Here is an 18,330-nt window from a genome sequence, read left to right as displayed (position 1 = left end):
TGTTCACTGCAGGCCCAGTGATGTCACGACCAGTATCACTGGGCTGAGCAGGGCTAAGCCCCATTCAAGTGAACAGAGCTTAGCCCCGCCCAGGCCAGTGATACTGGTCGTGACGTCACTGGGCCTGCAGTGAACAGTGAAAAGGCCGTGGAGCTCCTGGAGTGTCAATGCCTTCTCAAACAGCTGATCGGCAGGGGTCCCGGGTGTCGGACCCCGCCGATCAGATGCTGATGATCTATCCAAAGGATAGATCATCAGTCTAAACAAACTGCAGAACCCCTTTAAATAAACATGTGACTGTTGGTAAAGGAACCTTCTGGGAAAATTGGATACATTGTATCACACCTGGGGCGGGGCCAGAACACGAATAGAAAAACATGACTGCTTTCTTCCACAACAGAGCCGCACTTGCGCATTGGTTGTGTCCTGTAACGCAGATCGTCTCTGTGGAAATGAATGCTGAGCTGCAACTATTTATCAGGACTGGAGCAGAGTGAATATGAACTTTTATTCTGCCAGGTTCTGCTCCCTCAAGTGCCCAGGAGGAGGGGCTTAGCTGTCCAGTGCCCTCTGCTTTTGAGCGCTCCCTGTAAATAGTCCCCTAGTTGGATGCTACAGCTGTCACTCAGAACAGAGGGGAGGGCATGTGGAGCAGCTCTATAGAGAGAGCACTTCACAGTGACGATCCGCCTCCTGGGCATTTTCAGGAGCAGAACCTGGCAGAATAGAAGTTCATATTCACACTACTCCTGATAAGTAAAGCTCTAGTATTTATATCTGGAACATTAACTGTGGTTCATATCACGGCCAGCAGAGGGCGCCAACACATACATCCTGATATTATATGGGACATTTTACTGTATATTTTCCTGTGCAGTCAGATGCAGCAGAGCTGAACGTGTTATTGGGTTGTTTCCTCAGTGAAGGGAGAAAACTGTCACATGACAACATCTACTATAATTTGTGAGGCCTAATAGCGCCCCCTGTAACGATCATGGGAGACTACAATACGTCACTGTGGGCAATACACAGAACTGTACACTGGGGGCGCTGTGAGTATTGTCTTGATGATGGGGGGGGGGTGTGTTTAGAAGGTGTGAGCAGTACTTAGTGTGGGGCTGGGTACAGTCACATGATGCTGCCCCATTAGTGTAGGGGGTGGGGCACCACTGCAGAGGGGCGAGACCCGTCCCTGGGGGTCCAGCTCTACTGTTGGAAAAATAAACAAGTCGTATAGAGCACCCATCCCCCAATCACTGATGCGGGGAGGGGTGTTGTCTGTGGCGGGGAGCGATGACATCACAAGTGGCGTTAGCTCAGCAAACATCTGCTTCAAATTAATAACCTAAATAAAAATCGGGGAGCGGGGGAGGGGGAAGGGGGGGCCTGCAGCTGAACGAGCCAAGGCTAATCATCACAGTAATGAAAGTTTAATAAGTCCCCGGAGCTGCACAGTCCATGTGGGGACCTCCAGCCCCCAGCCCCCCCCCCCCCCCCCCCAAAGACAAGGAGTTACACTGTATCACAGACTGACTGACGTTATACTTAACCCTTAGGTGCCCAGTGAGTGCAGCAGGAGGTGGGTGATCCCTTTACCCCACTTACCTGGAGGCTGCGGGTCCTACTGGAGAGGAACTGGCATCAGCACATGTGGGTTTGATGGTCACTGTAGAGGTTTAGTCCCGTGCACTGCAGGTCGGGACGGAGGAGTCCGGGGCGCCCGAGGCCAGGGACGGAGGAGTCCGGGGCGCCCGAGGCCGGGGACGGAGGAGTCCGGGGCGCCCGAGGCCGGAGGAGTCCGGGGCGCCCGAGGCCGGGGACAGACCGGGTCCGGGGCGCCCGAGGCCGGGGACAGACAGGGTCCGGGGCGCCCGAGGCCGGGGACAGACAGGGTCCGGGGCGCCGGGGACAGACAGGGTCCGGGGCGCCCGAGGCCGGGACAGACAGGGTCCGGGGCGCCCGAGGCCGGGGACAGACAGGGTCCGGGGCGCCCGAGGCCGGGGACAGACAGGGTCCGGGGCGCCCGAGGCCGGGGACAGACAGCGTGTGCATTTAGTTTCCGTATGTCTGTATTTCCGTACTGCAAAAAAAATTGAACATGTCCTATTATTGTCCGCATTACGGACAAGGATAGGACTGTTCTACCAGGGGCCAGCTGCTCCGTTCCGCAAAATACAGAATGCACACGGACCTCATCCATATTTTTTGCGGATCCGTTTTTTGCGCACCGCAAAATACATACGGTCATGTGCATGAGCCCTAAGTCTCAGATGCGAAGAACAAACCAACAGATCAGGGATTTCTAGAAGGCTGTCCCCTCCGGACCCCTGTCCCCTCCAGGCTCTTCTGTCCCCTCCAGACCCCCTGTCCCTTCCGGACCCCCTGTCCCCTCCCTGAAGAACTCTCTGTCCCACTAAAACCTCTTGCCCCATCCAGGCCCCTCTGTCCCCTCCACCCCCGTCTCTCCCCCTCCAGATGCCGCTGTCCCCCTCCAGACTCCTCTGTCCCCTCCACCCCGTCTCTCCCCCTCCAGATGCCGCTGTCCCCGACCCCTCTGTCCCCTCCACCCCCGTCTCTCCCCCTCCAGATGCTCCTGTCCCCTCCACCCCCGTCTCTCCCCCTCCCGATGCCGCTGTCCCCGACCCCTCTGTCCCCTCCACCCCCGTCTCTCCCCCTCCCGATGCCGCTGTCCCCGACCCCTCTGTCCCCTCCACCCCCGTCTCTCCCCCTCCCGATGCCGCTGTCCCCGACCCCTCTGTCCCCTCCACCCCCGTCTCTCCCCCTCCAGAAGCCGCTGTCCCCGACCCCTCTACCCCCGTCTCTCCCCCTCCCGATGCCGCTGTCCCCGACCCCTCTGTCCCCTCCACCCCCGTCTCTCCCCCTCCAGAAGCCGCTGTCCCCGACCCCTCTGTCCCCTCCACCCCCGTCTCTCCCCCTCCAGATGCCGCTGTCCCCGACCCCTCTGTCCCCTCCACCCCCGTCTCTCCCCCTCCCGATGCCGCTGTCCCCTCCACCCCGTCTCTCCCCCTCCAGATGCCGCTGTCCCCGACCCCTCTGTCCCCTCCACCCCCGTCTATCCCCCTCCAGATGCCGCTGTCCCCTCCACCCCGTCTCTCCCCCTCCAGATGCCGCTGTCCCCGACCCCTCTGTCCCCTCCACCCCCGTCTATCCCCCTCCAGATGCCGCTGTCCCCTCCACCCCGTCTCTCCCCCTCCAGATGCCGCTGTCCCCGACCCCTCTGTCCCCTCCACCCCCGTCTATCCCCCTCCAGATGCCGCTGTCCCCGACCCCTCTGTCCCCTCCACCCCCGTCTATCCCCCTCCAGATGCCGCTGTCCCCGACCCCTCTGTCCCCTCCGTCTCTCCCCCTCCCGATGCCGCTGTCCCCGACCCCTCTGTCCCCTCCACCCCCGTCTATCCCCCTCCAGATGCCGCTGTCCCCGACCCCTCTGTCCCCTCCACCCCCGTCTCTCCCCCTCCCGATGCCGCTGTCCCCGACCCCTCTGTCCCCTCCACCCCCGTCTCTCCCCCTCCCGATGCCGCTGTCCCCGGCCCCTCTGTGTCATTGTATAGTGTAACAGACTTTGGGTATCACCAACAGAAACAAGCCTAGATTAGGCGTATTTCAGGCGCAGATTACGGTGCGGGGGTCCTTTGTGCCGCTATCTGGGACTTTTCACCGGCCACACCACGTCGAAAAAAAGTGGGCATGTTGTGGGCAGGGGCCATCTCATTTACCACCGTTTCACACAGGTTACTAAGACTGGCATCTAAACCGCTGCCCTTAATGAATGTGCCCCTCTGTGTTTTCAGTTTTACTAGTTTTCAGGATCCCTGCTTGCTATAAGTGAATGTTTATTGTTCACATCCACAGAATAAAAACCCCTCCCCTCATGACAGCAAGCAGAGATGCTGAAAAGCTTGATGACTGGAGTCTATCAGGTGGCTGGATGTAAACCTGTCGATAAACTGAAGGAGACGACTGTCCCAAGGTTTGAGCACATACGGAGCACTACTCCCATCATCCCCTGATCAGCTATAAACAGTTAGGCTTCTGCTCCAAACAGATGTATTTATAGAAAAATCTGATTAATACGGCGGCCGGGGACGGTGCAGGGAGGAGCGGCCTGTCTGGTTACTATGGATACGATACATTGTAACAGACACAGGCAGAATCAGCAATGACCTGAGGACAGAACCGGGGGGAGCGTCGTAAACTCCTAGAAGAACCCGCCATGGAACGCTCCGCCCTCGCCAATCCTTTATTGTCAGATAAGCCGATCACAGGTTGTCCCGATGCTCTGTGGCGGACGCCGTCAGCAAGTCTTAACGTCCCTGCGGCGCCACCACAGGGGACATGAAGTATTACACTGTGTCCATTCACATGTCAGGTCCTCCAGGAAGGCACAAGCCGTACTATCCCTTTAAGGAGTGGGTGGTCCTAGACACAAAATCCTGTTTACTTCTCTCTTGGTTTTTAAAGGAACAGTCACATGTACTTATCTAAAGTTCTCAGGACCCCGGTCCCCTCCTTATTCCCAAAATACATAAAAATATAAAATAAAAGTCTTCCGAGGATAACAAAAAGGAGCATCAAACGCTCTGGACACACACACGCTCACGGTGGCCACCGGGGGCAGCGGCGCCTGGACAAGGAGTAATGTTTTTGCATTTTCTTTTTGCTCCATATTTACAGTCCCAGGGCTATAAAGAGGCTCCGCCCACAGTGACCACACCCCCCTGTGCTGGCCTATAGGGAGGAGATATGATTTGTAGGCGGGTACATAATGGCGGTTACATTATCTCATCACACTTGGGCATTATTGGGGCGGCCGTGGGCTGATCGTCTGGTCAGAGGTGAGGATGATGAGCCATCAGACCATGATGGGCCTCCTCCTCCTCCCATCACACCTCTAACACTGGAGCTTCCTCACAGTCCTGGAAAATTTCTTCATTTCCTTTTCGCTCTTCTGCCACTTCCTGACCCAGGAGATGGCGAGGCGGTCGTCGGCCCGGTGCCCCATGACCAGCACCACGGCCCCCGGCTCCTGCAGGTCCGGGCATATGCAGCTGTCGCCGTCGGTCAGCCACAGGGTGGTCTTCTTCAGCTCCTCCTCCGTCCAGCCTTTGGCCTTATACACCGTCCGGCTCCTCGCCTCCGGAATCACGATGACGTCCCCGTCCACAGAGGAGGCCGAGCGGATAGTCACCTTCATGGCTGAGGAGGAGAAAAACCGCCGTCATAACGGGGAGGACGCAGGGATGATGGGGGGAGTAGTGGGCCTCTGAGACGGTATCACACATTGTGGGATTAGATACACAGCTCAGCAGACAGTATCACACAGGATAGGATTAAATACACAGCTCAGCAGGCAGTATCACACAGGATAGGATTAGATACACGGCTCAGCAGACAGTATCACACAGGATAGGATTAGATACACAGCTCAGCAGACAGTATCACACAGGATAGGATTAGATACACAGCTCAGCAGACAGTATCACACAGGGTAGGATTAGATACACAGCTCAGCAGACAGTATCACACAGGATAGGATTAGATACACAGCTCAGCAGACTGTATCACACAGGAGAGGATTAGATACACAGCTCAGCAGACAGTATCACACAGGATAGGATTAGATACACAGCTCAGCAGGCAGTATCACACAGGATAGGATTAGATACACAGCTCAGCAGACAGTATCACACAGGATAGGATTAGATACACAGCTCAGCAGGCAGTATCACACAGGGTAGGATTAGATACACAGCTCAGCAGACAGTATCACACAGGATAGGATTAGATACACAGCTCAGCAGGCAGTATCACACAGGGTAGGATTAGATACACAGCTCAGCAGACAGTATCACACAGGATAGGATTAGATACACAGCTCAGCAGGCAGTATCACACAGGACAGGATTAGATACACAGCTCAGCAGACAGTATCACACAGGATAGGATTAGATACACAGCTCAGCAGACAGTATCACACAGGATAGGATTAGATACACCGCTCAGCAGACAGTATCACACAGGATAGGATTCAGGGGAGGACTGGGAACTTAAAGTGGTCCTGCAAAAAACCTAAAAGTGGGCCCATGTTGTAGGCGGGTCCATATTGACAGAAGGCGGAACAGAAATGGGCGGAGCCAGCAATACCATAGTGCAAGATACCACAGTGCAGTACAAAATACTGCCGCCGGCCCCACAGTGTGAAGCAAAGCAGTTACATTCAGGAGGTACCTGCGCGGCACATAAGTCACTGATACTCTCAGCATTATTTATGTACCTGGCTGGTGGCCCCTAGGGTCTACGACCAGTCCGCCCATGACGGGATTAGATACACTGGTTCAGAAGGTTCTCTCTATATGCGGGGGGGAAATCACACTACTAAATATCAGAAAACCGTCCGGCCACATAAGCCCCTCCCCTCTGTGCTTCCTCCCAGCCATTCAGCAGACCAGAGAGAGGTCACATGACAACACACAGGAAGTGGGCGGTGTCTGTGGAGTCAGGGGTGGAGCTTACTTCTTTTGGCCTCCTGACTGACACCTTATGGGGCCTTTTAGTGGCTGTAAGAGCTTCCAATAGCCCAGAACATTTTACAGGTGCTGTAATAAGACTGGATCGGCCCCGGACAGAGGGTCCCTTTAAATGTCTTCCCTTCATAGTTTTACCGTTCAATAAACTTTATTTATAAGTAACAAAACGTTGCCTTGTTTTGATCTGTACGACTCACCAAAGTCACGAGAGCAGAAATCCTGCAGGAATTCCTTCTCGCTGTCGGAGGCGCTGTGACAGGCGGGACACGGGAGCTCTGGAAACAGACAGAAGGAGATCAGAAGAAATGTGGACAGCTAAAGGCCGTGTCATGGTAACCCCCCCCCATCCCACGACCACTTACCTTCTTTCACCAATGGGAACTTATCATCCTGACCAGCAGGGGGCACACACAGCTCATTCCCTTCTGGAAACTGGGAGCAATTGAACATGTCTGGCCAGGGAAACCCAAAGGCGGCCATGACGGGGGTGCAGCCGTCCCGCACCTCCTCACACAGGGAGCGGCAGGGGTGAATGGCCTCCTCCAGGTCGCTGAGGCACACCGGGGCAAACAGAGAGCACAGGAACTTCTTGGTGTCTCCATGGCACTGCTTGGTGAGAAGCGGCACCCAGGAGCCGGCCTGCTGCAGAACCTCTTTCATGGTGTCATGTCCCAGCAGGTTGGGCAGACGCATCTCGCTGTATCCCACTCCGTGGCACAGCGTCATGCTGCTCGGGATAGCCTTGCAGCTGCTTTTACGGGTGCTCAGCTGGGTGAGAATAAAAGGAAATCCTGAGACGGGGTGCAGAAGGCCGAGAGCACCCATCAAGACCCCGAAGGTCAGAAGGACCCTCATGGTCACGGCTCTACAGATCACAGGGAAACCTGTGGGGGGAGAAAAAAAAAACACCAAAAAATTAAAATCCAAACTGCAGTGAGTCTAATGTTCTGTTCATCCTGAACTTCCTGATTCATGAACAGGATACCACCAGGTGCAGACGAGAGAGAAGATGTATTCTTATCAAAGCCATGATATTCAGGGGCCACGGAGAGCTGGGTGACCACCACGGACGGGTGAGCCATCCCCGCAGTTACAGAGAACATTATCACATATAACGGTTGGCGGAATTCATCTACTGGAGTTCAACCCTCATCATCTCCGGCCTGGACTACTTTAATCTCATCCTCAGCTGCGCAAACGAAATGGAGTCTGTCCCCTCTCATGGCTCCACTCAACGCGTGACCCCAGCAATGTGAAGCTTCAGAGCTGAAATCTCCGAGCATCCTCTGCTTGTTCAGGATCTGCACAGACTGTGAGGGGGGAGGGGTGAAATAACTGTCCCCCCCCCCCAGTAACATAGGAAGTTCAGCCGTATGTGCGTCCAGTCCACCAACTTGCTGACCGTTTCCAACAACAACCATCAGCGCACTGTGCTGTACCGATTTCCTAAAAATCCCCTCCCCACCGGACAGATCTGGGGGAGTTTATGACCCTGCAGCAGTTTGGAGACCAGGAAGACATTTGCCCAGAACCGCTTCTTAAAGGGCCATACACATAAATGTGACTTAACGGCTTTTCATCACGTGGAGGCGTCTGCATCACAAATATTGACCCGTGATATAAACTACAACATTTAAAGGGCCGGTGTCCACTTTCTGAAGTTTAATCATTAAAGAGAAACCCTGCAACATCATAGTTGACTTTGCATTGAAATTCCTCAACATTTTCAAGATCTCTGCTTGCTGATAGGAGATGCTGGGAGTTGCAGTTTTGCAGCCACTGGTTTATGGTATTGCTTTGTCTTCCTTCAGGGTACATTCACACGACCATATACTTTTATCCGCATCCGTTCCGCATTTTACGGAATAGATGTGGATCCATTAATTTCTATGGGTGAATAAAATGTGCGGATAAGGTTCAGTATGTTGTCCGCATCCGTGTTTCCGCATTTCTAGTCCGCCAAAATATGAAGCTTGCCCTACTATTGTCCGCACAGATCGGTCCGCAGCCCCATTCAAGTCAATGGATCCGCAAATTTCGGATGGTTTCCGTATGTCATCCATTTTCGTATTTTTGAAGGCATAAATAATTATTTAGTTTTTCTATTTTTTGCGGACCGTAAAAAACAGAAGACACACAGAACACAAACGGAAGTCATTTGTCCGCAAAATGCGGATACACGGTTCCGTTATTTGCGCACCGCAAAATGGAAAGGATTACACACGGTCATGTGAATGTACCCTAATAGTTCTATCAGTTTCTTATACTCTGTGTTTCATGATCTCTGCTTGCTGTCAGTGAACGGGAACATCCTTGTTTACCCCCAGAAGTTGAAAAACCTCTGTACACCTAATACTTCTCCCAGCTGAAGGTCTGTCACAATTGCATCCAGACAGAGCAATGTCTACAGTATATATAACTGCAACAGATCCTCATCATTCATGCAGTAATATATACTTACGGGTAGGTGGAGGGCGATCCTCTCACTAGGTAGGTACGGACGACGGGCTTCCCAGGCGTCTCCTCACCCAGGTATGTAGAGGAGCCGAGGCAGCGCACACTAGACCGCACTGTGTGTGTGGCTGCTGCAAGCCAGGACACAACCCCGGAGCTGACGCTTCTCCCCCAGGTGGGGACAGGCCGGGGCAGCACAGATGTGTTGGGTCTCGCCCCTCCAGCTGTGGTGGAGTTTATATAGGGAGGGGGGGGCTGCTGATTGCTGCATCTGCTCTGGAGCAGGGCTATGCCTGCAGGCGGCCCCAACCTAATCCCCCTTACTGGTCCCTTACTGGTCCACCTTCCTCTGTGCTTCCAGATCTGTCTTCTGCTCGTGTAATGATCTCTCTGTGTACAGACTCCATGCTCAGCTACTGCTTATACACATGAACAAGCAAGGCTGCAGTGTAAAGCATGAGGAAGATCAGGGGGTGCAATAGAAAGAGAGACAATTCACTTTACAGGTGTCACCACAGGGGGTTTACTCGCACCATGGGTTAGTCCCCATCTCTCTGCTGTCCGGGGGGTTAGCCCCCATCTCCCTGCTCTCCGGGGGGGGGTTAGCCCCCATCTCCCTGCTGTCCGGGGGGGTTAGCCCCCATCTCCCTGCTGTCCGGGGGGGTTAGCCCCCATCTCCCTGCTGTCCGGGGGGGTTAGCCCCCATCTCCCTGCTGTCCGGGGGGGTTAGCCCCCATCTCCCTGCTGTCCGGGGGGGTTAGCCCCCATCTCCCTGCTGTCCGGGGGGGGTTAGCCCCCATCTCCCTGCTGTCCGGGGGGGTTAGCCCCCATCTCCCTGCTGTCCGGGGGGGTTAGCCCCCATCTCCCTGCTGTCCGGGGGGGTTAGCCCCCATCTCCCTGCTGTCCGGGGGGGGTTAGCCCCCATCTCCCTGCTGTCCGGGGGGGTTAGTCCCCATCTCCCTGCTGTCCGGGGGGGTTAGCCCCCATCTCCCTGCAGTCTAGGGGGTGAAGGTTACTGAGGGGATTCTGCCGGGGCCCCTGGTGTCTGACCGGTACAGGGCTCCATACACATCGGACTGCCATCGGCTGAACCTGCTGTTTTCGGGAGGATCTATTGATTCCTGTGCTGAGCCCAACATGGCCTCTCACTGTTTAACCCTTCAGACCCAGGGAGCGTGCGGTGTACAGCATAGAGGGCGGTATTATACTCTCATTATTATGTGACCCCCCCTTCCCCATGGCAGTATTTTCCCGGAGTGCGCGGCTGCGGTGAGGACAGAGGGGGCTCTGTGCTCCAGACATGAGGCAGGAAACCGCCCGGGGCCACACGTCACACCTCTCATCCTACACTGCAGGCTCATTACATGCCACTGACGACTGTGGAACTACAAGTCCAAGCATTCCCAAGGAGGAGACAGCACAATGAGTAACTGCCATACACTGCAGCGCATCTCTGTCTGGAATGGGGGAATAGAATACCATAACTACAGTGAAGACTGACACAGCGCAGAAGGAGTCTACAGAAAGCTGGGAGATGACAACAGCCTCTGCAGTGGTGGGGGGCCCGGACCACCAGTGATAGACCAGCACGAGCGTCTTATACTCCACTCACATCCATAGCTGCATTCACAATTCTGCTGAATGAAACACACGACAATTGTTCTGACTAGCTCCCAGAATGCACAGGCGCCTGCACAGCGCAGCAGAACAGCACAGACACTGAACAAGCAGGGAGCACGACATCCTTAAAGCCAACTGAGAAACAGGTGAACGCAGCTCTGGAGGTGACTGGAGGATAAGATATGATGTAACAGTACAATTGAGAACGCAGCTCTGGAGGTGACTAGAGCACTGTAGAGAGAATATTCTATGGATGCCATTAATGCTCCCATCACCCCCTCTGCTGGGGGCCCCTCCCCCGACCGGTCAGTAATAAACTTCAAAGTGCAGGACGGTCCGGTCAGCAGTGCGAGCCTCTAATACCCCCATGTACCTCTGACCTCCTGCCGGACCCTGGGGACCTCTGACCTCCTTCCAGACCCTGGGGACCTCTGACCTCATGCCAGACCCTGGGGACCTCTGACCTCATGCCAGACCCCCATGGACCTTACACTGAGCCCCTGGGGACCTCTGACCATTTGCCAGACCCCGTGGGCCCCTGGCACTGCCTCTAGAGGGGTATCCCGGTACAGCAGAGACACGCGAGGTGTGAACAGGGCTTTATACCATCTCAGCCCGACGGCAGACAGACCGCACCACTGGAGCCGCAGCAGCCCTCCATGCGGGCACTCTGTAGGTAACCCCTAACGTCTGTCTACTGGGGGTCATTTACAAAGCCCGGTAGGTGCCCCTCTGGAGTTAAAAGTACTCCAACCCCTAACAGATAGCCCCTGACTGGAGTTGTTTTTTTGCCAACATTTACACCTGTTTGGTAAACTTGTCGATGTCCGGCCCCACCGATCCCCCCACAGTCCGAGCGTGGAACGTGGCGCAGGAACACGGCCCAGAGCTCAGCAATCACAGACCTACCTGCCATCCAGCCCGAGAGTGTCAGCTCCTGTGTCCAGAGCCCTCATCACAGGCAATCAGCAGCACAGGCGCCGCAGATCACACCTCAATCACCACAGCAGCTCCCTAGAGAGAGAGAGGCAGGAAAGTCACTGACAAACCCAGTATACCCCAGTACACAGCGCCCTGCTCCCAGTATACCCCAGTACACGCCCTGCCCCCATTATACCCCAGTACACGGCGCCCTGCTCCCAGTATACCCCGGTACACGGCACCCTGCCTCCACTATACCCAGGTACACGGCGCCCTGCTCCCAGTATACCCCAGTACACGGCGCCCTGCTCCCATTATACCCCAGTACACGGCGCCCTGCTCCCATTATACCCCAGTACACGGCGCCCTGCTCCCAGTACACAGCGCCCTGCTCCCATTATACCCCAGTACACGGCGCCCTGCTCCCAGTATACCCCAGTACACGGCGCCCTGCTCCCAGTATACTCCAGTACACAGCACCCTGCTCCCAGTATACTCCAGTACACGGCGCCCTGCTCCCAGTATACTCCAGTACACGGCGCCCTGCTCCCAGTATACTCCAGTACACGGCGCCCTGCTCCCAGTATACTCCAGTACACGGCGCCCTGCTCCCAGTATACTCCAGTACACGGCGCCCTGCTCCCAGTATACTCCAGTACACGGCGCCCTGCTCCCAGTATACTCCAGTACACGGCGCCCTGCTCCCAGTATACTCCAGTACACGGCGCCCTGCTCCCAGTATACTCCAGTACACAGCACCCTGCCTCCACTATACCCAGGTACACGGCGCCCTGCTCCCAGTATACCCCGGTACACAGCACCCTGCTCCTAGTATACCCCGGTACACGGCCCCCTTTCCCCCAGTATACCCCGGTACACGGCCCCCTTCCCCCCAGTATACCCCGGTACACGGCCCCCTTCCCCCAGTATACCCCGGTACACGGCCCCCTGCCCCCAGTATACCCCGGTACACGGCCCCCTTCCCCCAAGTATACCCCGGTACACGGCCCCCTGCCCCCAGTATACCCAGGTACACGGCCCCCTGCCCCCAGTATACCCCGGTACATGGCCCCCTTCCCCCCAGTATACCCCGGTACACGGCCCCCTTCCCCCCAGTACACAGCCCCCTTCCCCCCAGTACATCCCTGGACATGTCTCTTGTCCAAAAATTCAACCAATCACAGCTCTCAGACTCCAATCTCTGCCTTTTCCCCCTCATAAATTGATATCAGATTTCGAGGTTTCTGGGACTGGATCCGTTTTTCCTGCGGGGAGTGAACGAGGGCGTACGCCTCCATTATTGGTGAACCCGCCGCCCGTCTGATCCCGCGAGACAGTTTTGCAATGTGGTTTTTGGCCCCATGACCTGTGCCCGTTTCACAGTGCCCCCCCCCCTCGGGGATTATATTGTACAGCGCTGCGGACAATGGTGGCGCCAAGTGAACCCCCCACACACCACCGCGCCCTGTTTATATTTCTCTGTACGTATCTCAATGGATGATGATGGGGGTTGTTGTTAAATCTATCTCTGCACTCCCCTCCCAGTCTGCTGACCGCTGTGTCAGGGCCTGGAAACATCGCACTGGTCACCACAATGTACTGGAAACTGCGGGGGAGGGGGCAGCACCCAGAGACCACCGCCAGCCTCACCCCACATGTACCCACCCAGACTGCCATCAGCTTAGATACAGGGGCCCAACAGAGAGTATCGCACAGGATAGGATTAGATACACAGCTCAGCAGACAGTATCACACAGGATAGGATTAGATACACAGCTCAGCAGACAGTATCACACAGGATAGGATTAGATACACAGCTCAGCAGACAGTATCACACAGGACAGGATTAGATACACAGCTCAGCAGACAGTATCACACAGGATAGGATTAGATACACAGCTCAGCAGACAGTATCACACAGGGTAGGATTAGATACACAGCTCAGCAGACAGTATCACACAGGGTAGGATTAGATACACAGCTCAGCAGGCAGTATCACACAGGATAGGATTAGATACACAGCTCAGCAGTCAGTAACACACAGGATAGGATTAGATACACAGCTCAGCAGACAGTATCACACAGGATAGGATTAGATACACGGCTCAGCAGACAGTATCACACAGGACAGGATTAGATACACGGCTCAGCAGACAGTATCACACAGGATAGGATTAGATACACAGCTCAGCAGACAGTAACACACAGGATAGGATTAGATACACAGCTCAGCAGACAGTATCACACAGGATAGGATTAGATACACGGCTCAGCAGACAGTAACACACAGGATAGGATTAGATACACAGCTCAGCAGACAGTATCACACAGGATAGGATTAGATACACAGCTCAGCAGTCAGTATCACACAGGAGAGGATTAGATACACAGCTCAGCAGACTGTATCACACAGGATAGGATTAGATACACAGCTCAGCAGACTGTATCACATAGGATTAGATACACAGCTCAGCACACAGTATCACACAGGATAGGATTAGATACACAGCTCAGCAGACAGTATCACACAGGATAGGATTAGATACACAGCTCAGCAGGCAGTATCACACAGGATAGGATTAGATACACAGCTCAGCAGACAGTATCACACAGGATAGGATTAGATACACAGCTCAGCAGACAGTATCACACAGGACAGCATTAGATACACAGCTCAGCAGACAGTATCACACAGGATAGGATTAGATACACGGCTCAGCAGACAGTATCACACAGGATAGGATTAGATACACGGCTCAGCAGACAGTATCACAGGATAGGATTAGATACACAGCTCAGCAGACAGTATCACACAGGAGAGGATTAGATACACGGCTCAGCAGACAGTATCACACAGGAGAGGATTAGATACACAGCTCAGCAGACAGTATCACACAGGAGAGGATTAGATACACAGCTCAGCAGACAGTATCACACAGGAGAGGATTAGATACACAGCTCAGCAGACAGTATCACACAGGATAGGATTAGATACACAGCTCAGCAGACAGTATCACACAGGAGAGGATTAGATACACAGCTCAGCAGACAGTATCACACAGGATAGGATTAGATACACAGCTCAGCAGACAGTAACACACAGGATAGGATTAGATACACAGCTCAGCAGACAGTATCACACAGGATAGGATTAGATACATGGCTCAGCAGACAGTATCACACAGGATAGGATTAGATACACAGCTCAGCAGTCAGTATCACACAGGAGAGGATTAGATACACAGCTCAGCAGACTATCACACAGGATAGGATTAGATACACAGCTCAGCAGACAGTATCACACAGGATAGGATTAGATACATGGCTCAGCAGACAGTATCACACAGGATAGGATTAGATACACAGCTCAGCAGTCAGTATCACACAGGAGAGGATTAGATACACAGCTCAGCAGACTATCACACAGGATAGGATTAGATACACAGGCATACAATCTCACACAGCCCCCTCCCCCTCCCCCATACAATTTTAGGCTACTTTCACATTAGTGTTTTTCCAAATCAGTCACGAATCTGCAAAAAGGCTTCCGTTACCATAATACAACCGCCTGCATCTGTCATGAACGGATCCGGTTGTATTATCTCTCTAGCCATGACGGATGCGTTTTCTATTGTGTCAGAGATGGCGGATCCGTCCCTATTGACTTGCATTGTGTCAGTAATCAAAAAAGAAAGTTTATCCAGCTCGCCATAAGCGTGCGGTGCACGGAGAGGACCGGACCCGTCCCTTGTACAATCAGAGAAATAAAGGAATGTTCTCCAGCATCCGTCAGTGTCGGTCGTCTTCACTGCAGATCGGCATAACAGCGCATGCGTCACCCTCCACCACAGGTTCACATGTTTCAAACGTGGAAGTTCTTAATCATAACCTGTGGTGGAGGGTGACGCATGCGCTGTTATGCCGATCTGCAGTGAAGACGACCGACACTGACGGATGCTGGAGAACATTCCTTTATTTCTCTACACATCCGTCTCGCTCCGCACCACATTGTGGACAGAAAAACACTGCCTGCAGCATTTTTCTGTCCATGATGAGGACGCAACCAAACGGAACGGAATTTCATTTTGGTGCATTCCGTTTTGTTCCCATAGACAATGAGTGGGGACAAAACTGACGCATTTTCTTCTGCTATTGAGACCCTATGACGGACGTCAATAGCGGAATTGAAAACGCAGATGTGAAAGTCGCCTTACAGTCCCTGCCTCAGCGTCCAATCTTACATGGACTCCCCAATACAATGTTACAGAGACTCCACCCTCTGAATAAACAGACCCCAGTCCCCGTAGCCCCTCCGCGGTACACACACACACACACGCGGCTCCCCTCCTACTGACACTGCAAACAGCCGCCTGTGTTTCCCGCCAGTTTCCGACGCACGTGACTTAAAGATGTCACATGACCACGTGACGTCAGTAGGTCTGTTTCGCGGATGGATTGCACCGAGTTGTACGTCCCTGGCGGGAATCCCGTCTCCGCTGTGACGTGTCGCGGTCTGGGAGAGGAGCGCACAGGAGACCTTCATGGCGGCGGGCTCCCCTCCCTGTGACAGGGCCGGCCGCCTCTTCTTACAGGCCTTGGGCAGCGGCCCTCACGGGGTCCTGGCCGCTTACAGGGTCGTCCACATGTTCTCCGCGCAGTTTCCCTGGGACAGAATGCTGGAGGATCTCTGCATGGCGGCGCCCGCTCCGGACGGACCCACCACCAGGCTGGTCTTAAAGCCCAGGCTCTTCCAGCTGCCGATACAACTACAGAGGAATTTCTTCAGCCTCCTGCCGTCAGTGTCTCACCTGTTACCGGCGCCATGTCTTCAGCTGCTGGCAGAGACGGTCCGGGCAGAGCCTCACCCCTCAGACGAGTGGCTGCTGCGCCTCACCCGCCAGCTCTCCAGTCACCCGGAGACCTGCGTCCAGAGAGCTCCAGCTACGGACAGACTGCAGCCTCTCCTCCGGGGAGTGCGTCAGACAGCAGCCCAGCAGTCTACATTGGGCCCCTATAGACCTCCCTGGGACTCGCCCCCGACCGCCTGCAGAGGGCAGTGTGAGAGCGGAGCACCACCAGAAGCTGCCATTGGACCCACTGTCAGTATCTCCCCCCAGTCACATCACTCAGAGGACGAACTAGAGGCAGTAGCGCCCCCCCCAGAGATGGAGGCAGTAGCGCCCCCCCCAGAGACGGAGGACGCCCCTGCATCCATCAGCAGCATCATCGCACACCTGAAGCAGTCCATGCACCTGGAGACTGACCCTGAGACATTGGACCAGGAATATGTGTCGCAGCTGAGACATCTCTGTGAGGTGTGTAATCCTCTGCAGCTCCGGACTGTGCTTTCCTCTGTCGGTGTCGCACAAATGTCCCCAAAGAGCCTGTATCATCTCTGCAGCCACCTGGACCTCATTTCCCCAGCTCTTAGTTACGGCCATGCAGAAGCCTTGGCCGATCTCCTATTCCTCGGGCAGGTCCTTCTGCTCTCTGCCCCAGCCTCCCGCACCCTCACCGCAGCCCTGACTGTGTTCTGCAGGAAGTACGCCCGGCCAGCCTGCCACGTTCTCATCGGGTCACTGCTGGCCACGGCGGGGACCGGGTCTGTACATGCAGACTTCCTTTGCCGAATGGTCTCAGAATGCCTGGAGTCCCATGAACTACATCTGTGCTTTGAACCGATCTTTAGGTCGCCCTGCTCCGAAGCGTCTGTCAGGGTCCTGCACATGCTGGTGGAGAAAAAGGAGACATTGAACCAATCTGAGTTTGATTTCCTGCTCGGCCACCTCGGTCATGCTGCAGAGGACTTCTCCAAGTCTATGACATTTTCCAAGTTTTTACTGGTTCTATTGACGAGTAAGAAGAACTTGGTGCAGCTTTCCCATATTGAGCTCATGACTAATGTAATCAACTCCAACCAAACGTTTATGAAGAAGTCCTTGCAGAACGCTCTGCACCGAGTACAAGAAAGCTTGAAGTGAGACGTGTTCTTACACCCTTTCCTGTATCGGAGGCAGGATATCCTTTCATTTCCCGAGGGTGGGAAATATGGGCAGCGGTCACAAAATCTATGCCACTGAGGTCCACACACCTAAAGTTAAAGGGCTTCTGTCACCCCCTGAAAGTCATATTTTTTATTTTTAGGCTAATTAAAATCCTTATAGTGCGATTATTCAATATATAGTGCTCTTACCCTTTTCTGTGGCTTAGCTTCTTTAAAAACGCAACTTTTATAATATGTAAATTACCTCGCTACCAGCAAGTCGGGTGGTTACTTGCTGGTAGCCGCTGCCGCATCCTCCTTTAAAAAAAAAAAACGCCCCTCCTCCTGTTGATTGACAGGGCCAGCGACCACTCTCCTCCTCCTCCGGCTGGCCCTGTCTGCATTTCAAATCCCGTGCCTGCGCCTTACATGTCTTCATTCGGCGCAGGCGCTCTGAGAGGAGGACACTCGCTTCCTCAGCAATCCCTCAGTGCGCCTGCGCCGATGACGTCACCTCTAAACCCGAAAGAGAAGACGTCATCAGCGCAGGCGCACTGAGGGAGTGCTGAGGAAGCGAGCGTCCTTCTCTCAGAGCGCCTGCGCCGAATGAGGTGCAGGTGCGGGATTTGAATTGCAGACAGGGCCAGCCGGAGGAGGAGAGCGCTCGCTGGCCCTGTCAATCAGCAGGAGGAGGGGCGTTTTTTTGTTTTTTAAAGGAGGATGTGGCGGCTACCAGCAAGTAACCGCCCTACTTGCTGGTAGAGAGGTAATTAACATATTAAAAAGGGTTTTTGTTTTTAAGAA

General features: G+C 54.4%; 2 protein-coding genes across 8 annotated transcripts; one reads left to right on the top strand and one right to left on the bottom strand.

Annotated features, from left to right (window-relative positions):
* Nucleotides 1-4,054: 4,054 nt before the first annotated feature.
* LOC122932462 (secreted frizzled-related protein 2-like) lies at nucleotides 4,055-16,936 on the bottom strand. 7 transcript variants are annotated; one of them, XM_044286883.1, is made up of 5 exons: nucleotides 16,808-16,826; nucleotides 11,532-11,636; nucleotides 6,911-7,432; nucleotides 6,746-6,823; nucleotides 4,055-5,217 (listed from the first exon to the last, which is right to left on the bottom strand). In XM_044286883.1, the coding sequence occupies exons 2-5, from the start codon at nucleotides 11,536-11,538 to the stop codon at nucleotides 4,913-4,915; spliced, it is 912 nt and encodes a 303-aa protein (XP_044142818.1). In that variant the 5' UTR covers nucleotides 11,539-11,636; nucleotides 16,808-16,826; the 3' UTR covers nucleotides 4,055-4,912. The 7 variants fall into 7 exon arrangements, with proteins under 7 accessions (XP_044142818.1, XP_044142817.1, XP_044142815.1 ...); XM_044286882.1 differs by lacking the exon at nucleotides 16,808-16,826 and adding an exon at nucleotides 16,778-16,796; XM_044286880.1 differs by lacking the exon at nucleotides 16,808-16,826 and adding an exon at nucleotides 16,352-16,485.
* FANCE (FA complementation group E) lies at nucleotides 15,950-17,688 on the top strand. The gene has a single exon (XM_044286877.1). It carries the CDS (start codon nucleotides 16,085-16,087, stop codon nucleotides 17,522-17,524), a length of 1,440 nt encoding a protein of 479 aa, XP_044142812.1. The 5' UTR covers nucleotides 15,950-16,084; the 3' UTR covers nucleotides 17,525-17,688.
* The last annotated feature ends 642 nt before the right edge of the window (nucleotides 17,689-18,330 follow it).

Source organism: Bufo gargarizans, chromosome 3, assembly GCF_014858855.1.
Source record: "Bufo gargarizans isolate SCDJY-AF-19 chromosome 3, ASM1485885v1, whole genome shotgun sequence".
NCBI classification, from domain to species: domain Eukaryota; kingdom Metazoa; phylum Chordata; class Amphibia; order Anura; family Bufonidae; genus Bufo; species Bufo gargarizans.
Note: the sequence above shows the minus strand (reverse complement) of the source record. Positions and strands in the feature narration are given on the sequence as shown.

Coding starts and splice junctions, on each gene's coding strand:
- FANCE (XM_044286877.1), top strand. CDS start 16,085: ATGGCGGCGGGCTCCCCTCCCTGTGACAGGGCCGGCCGCCTCTTCTTA.
- LOC122932462 (XM_044286878.1), bottom strand. Junction 6,824..6,910: donor GTTCCCATTGGTGAAAGAAG/GTAAGTGGTCGT, acceptor GTCTGTTTCCAG/AGCTCCCGTGTCCCGCCTGT. Junction 5,218..6,745: donor TTTCTGCTCTCGTGACTTTG/GTGAGTCGTACA, acceptor TCTCCTCCTCAG/CCATGAAGGTGACTATCCGC.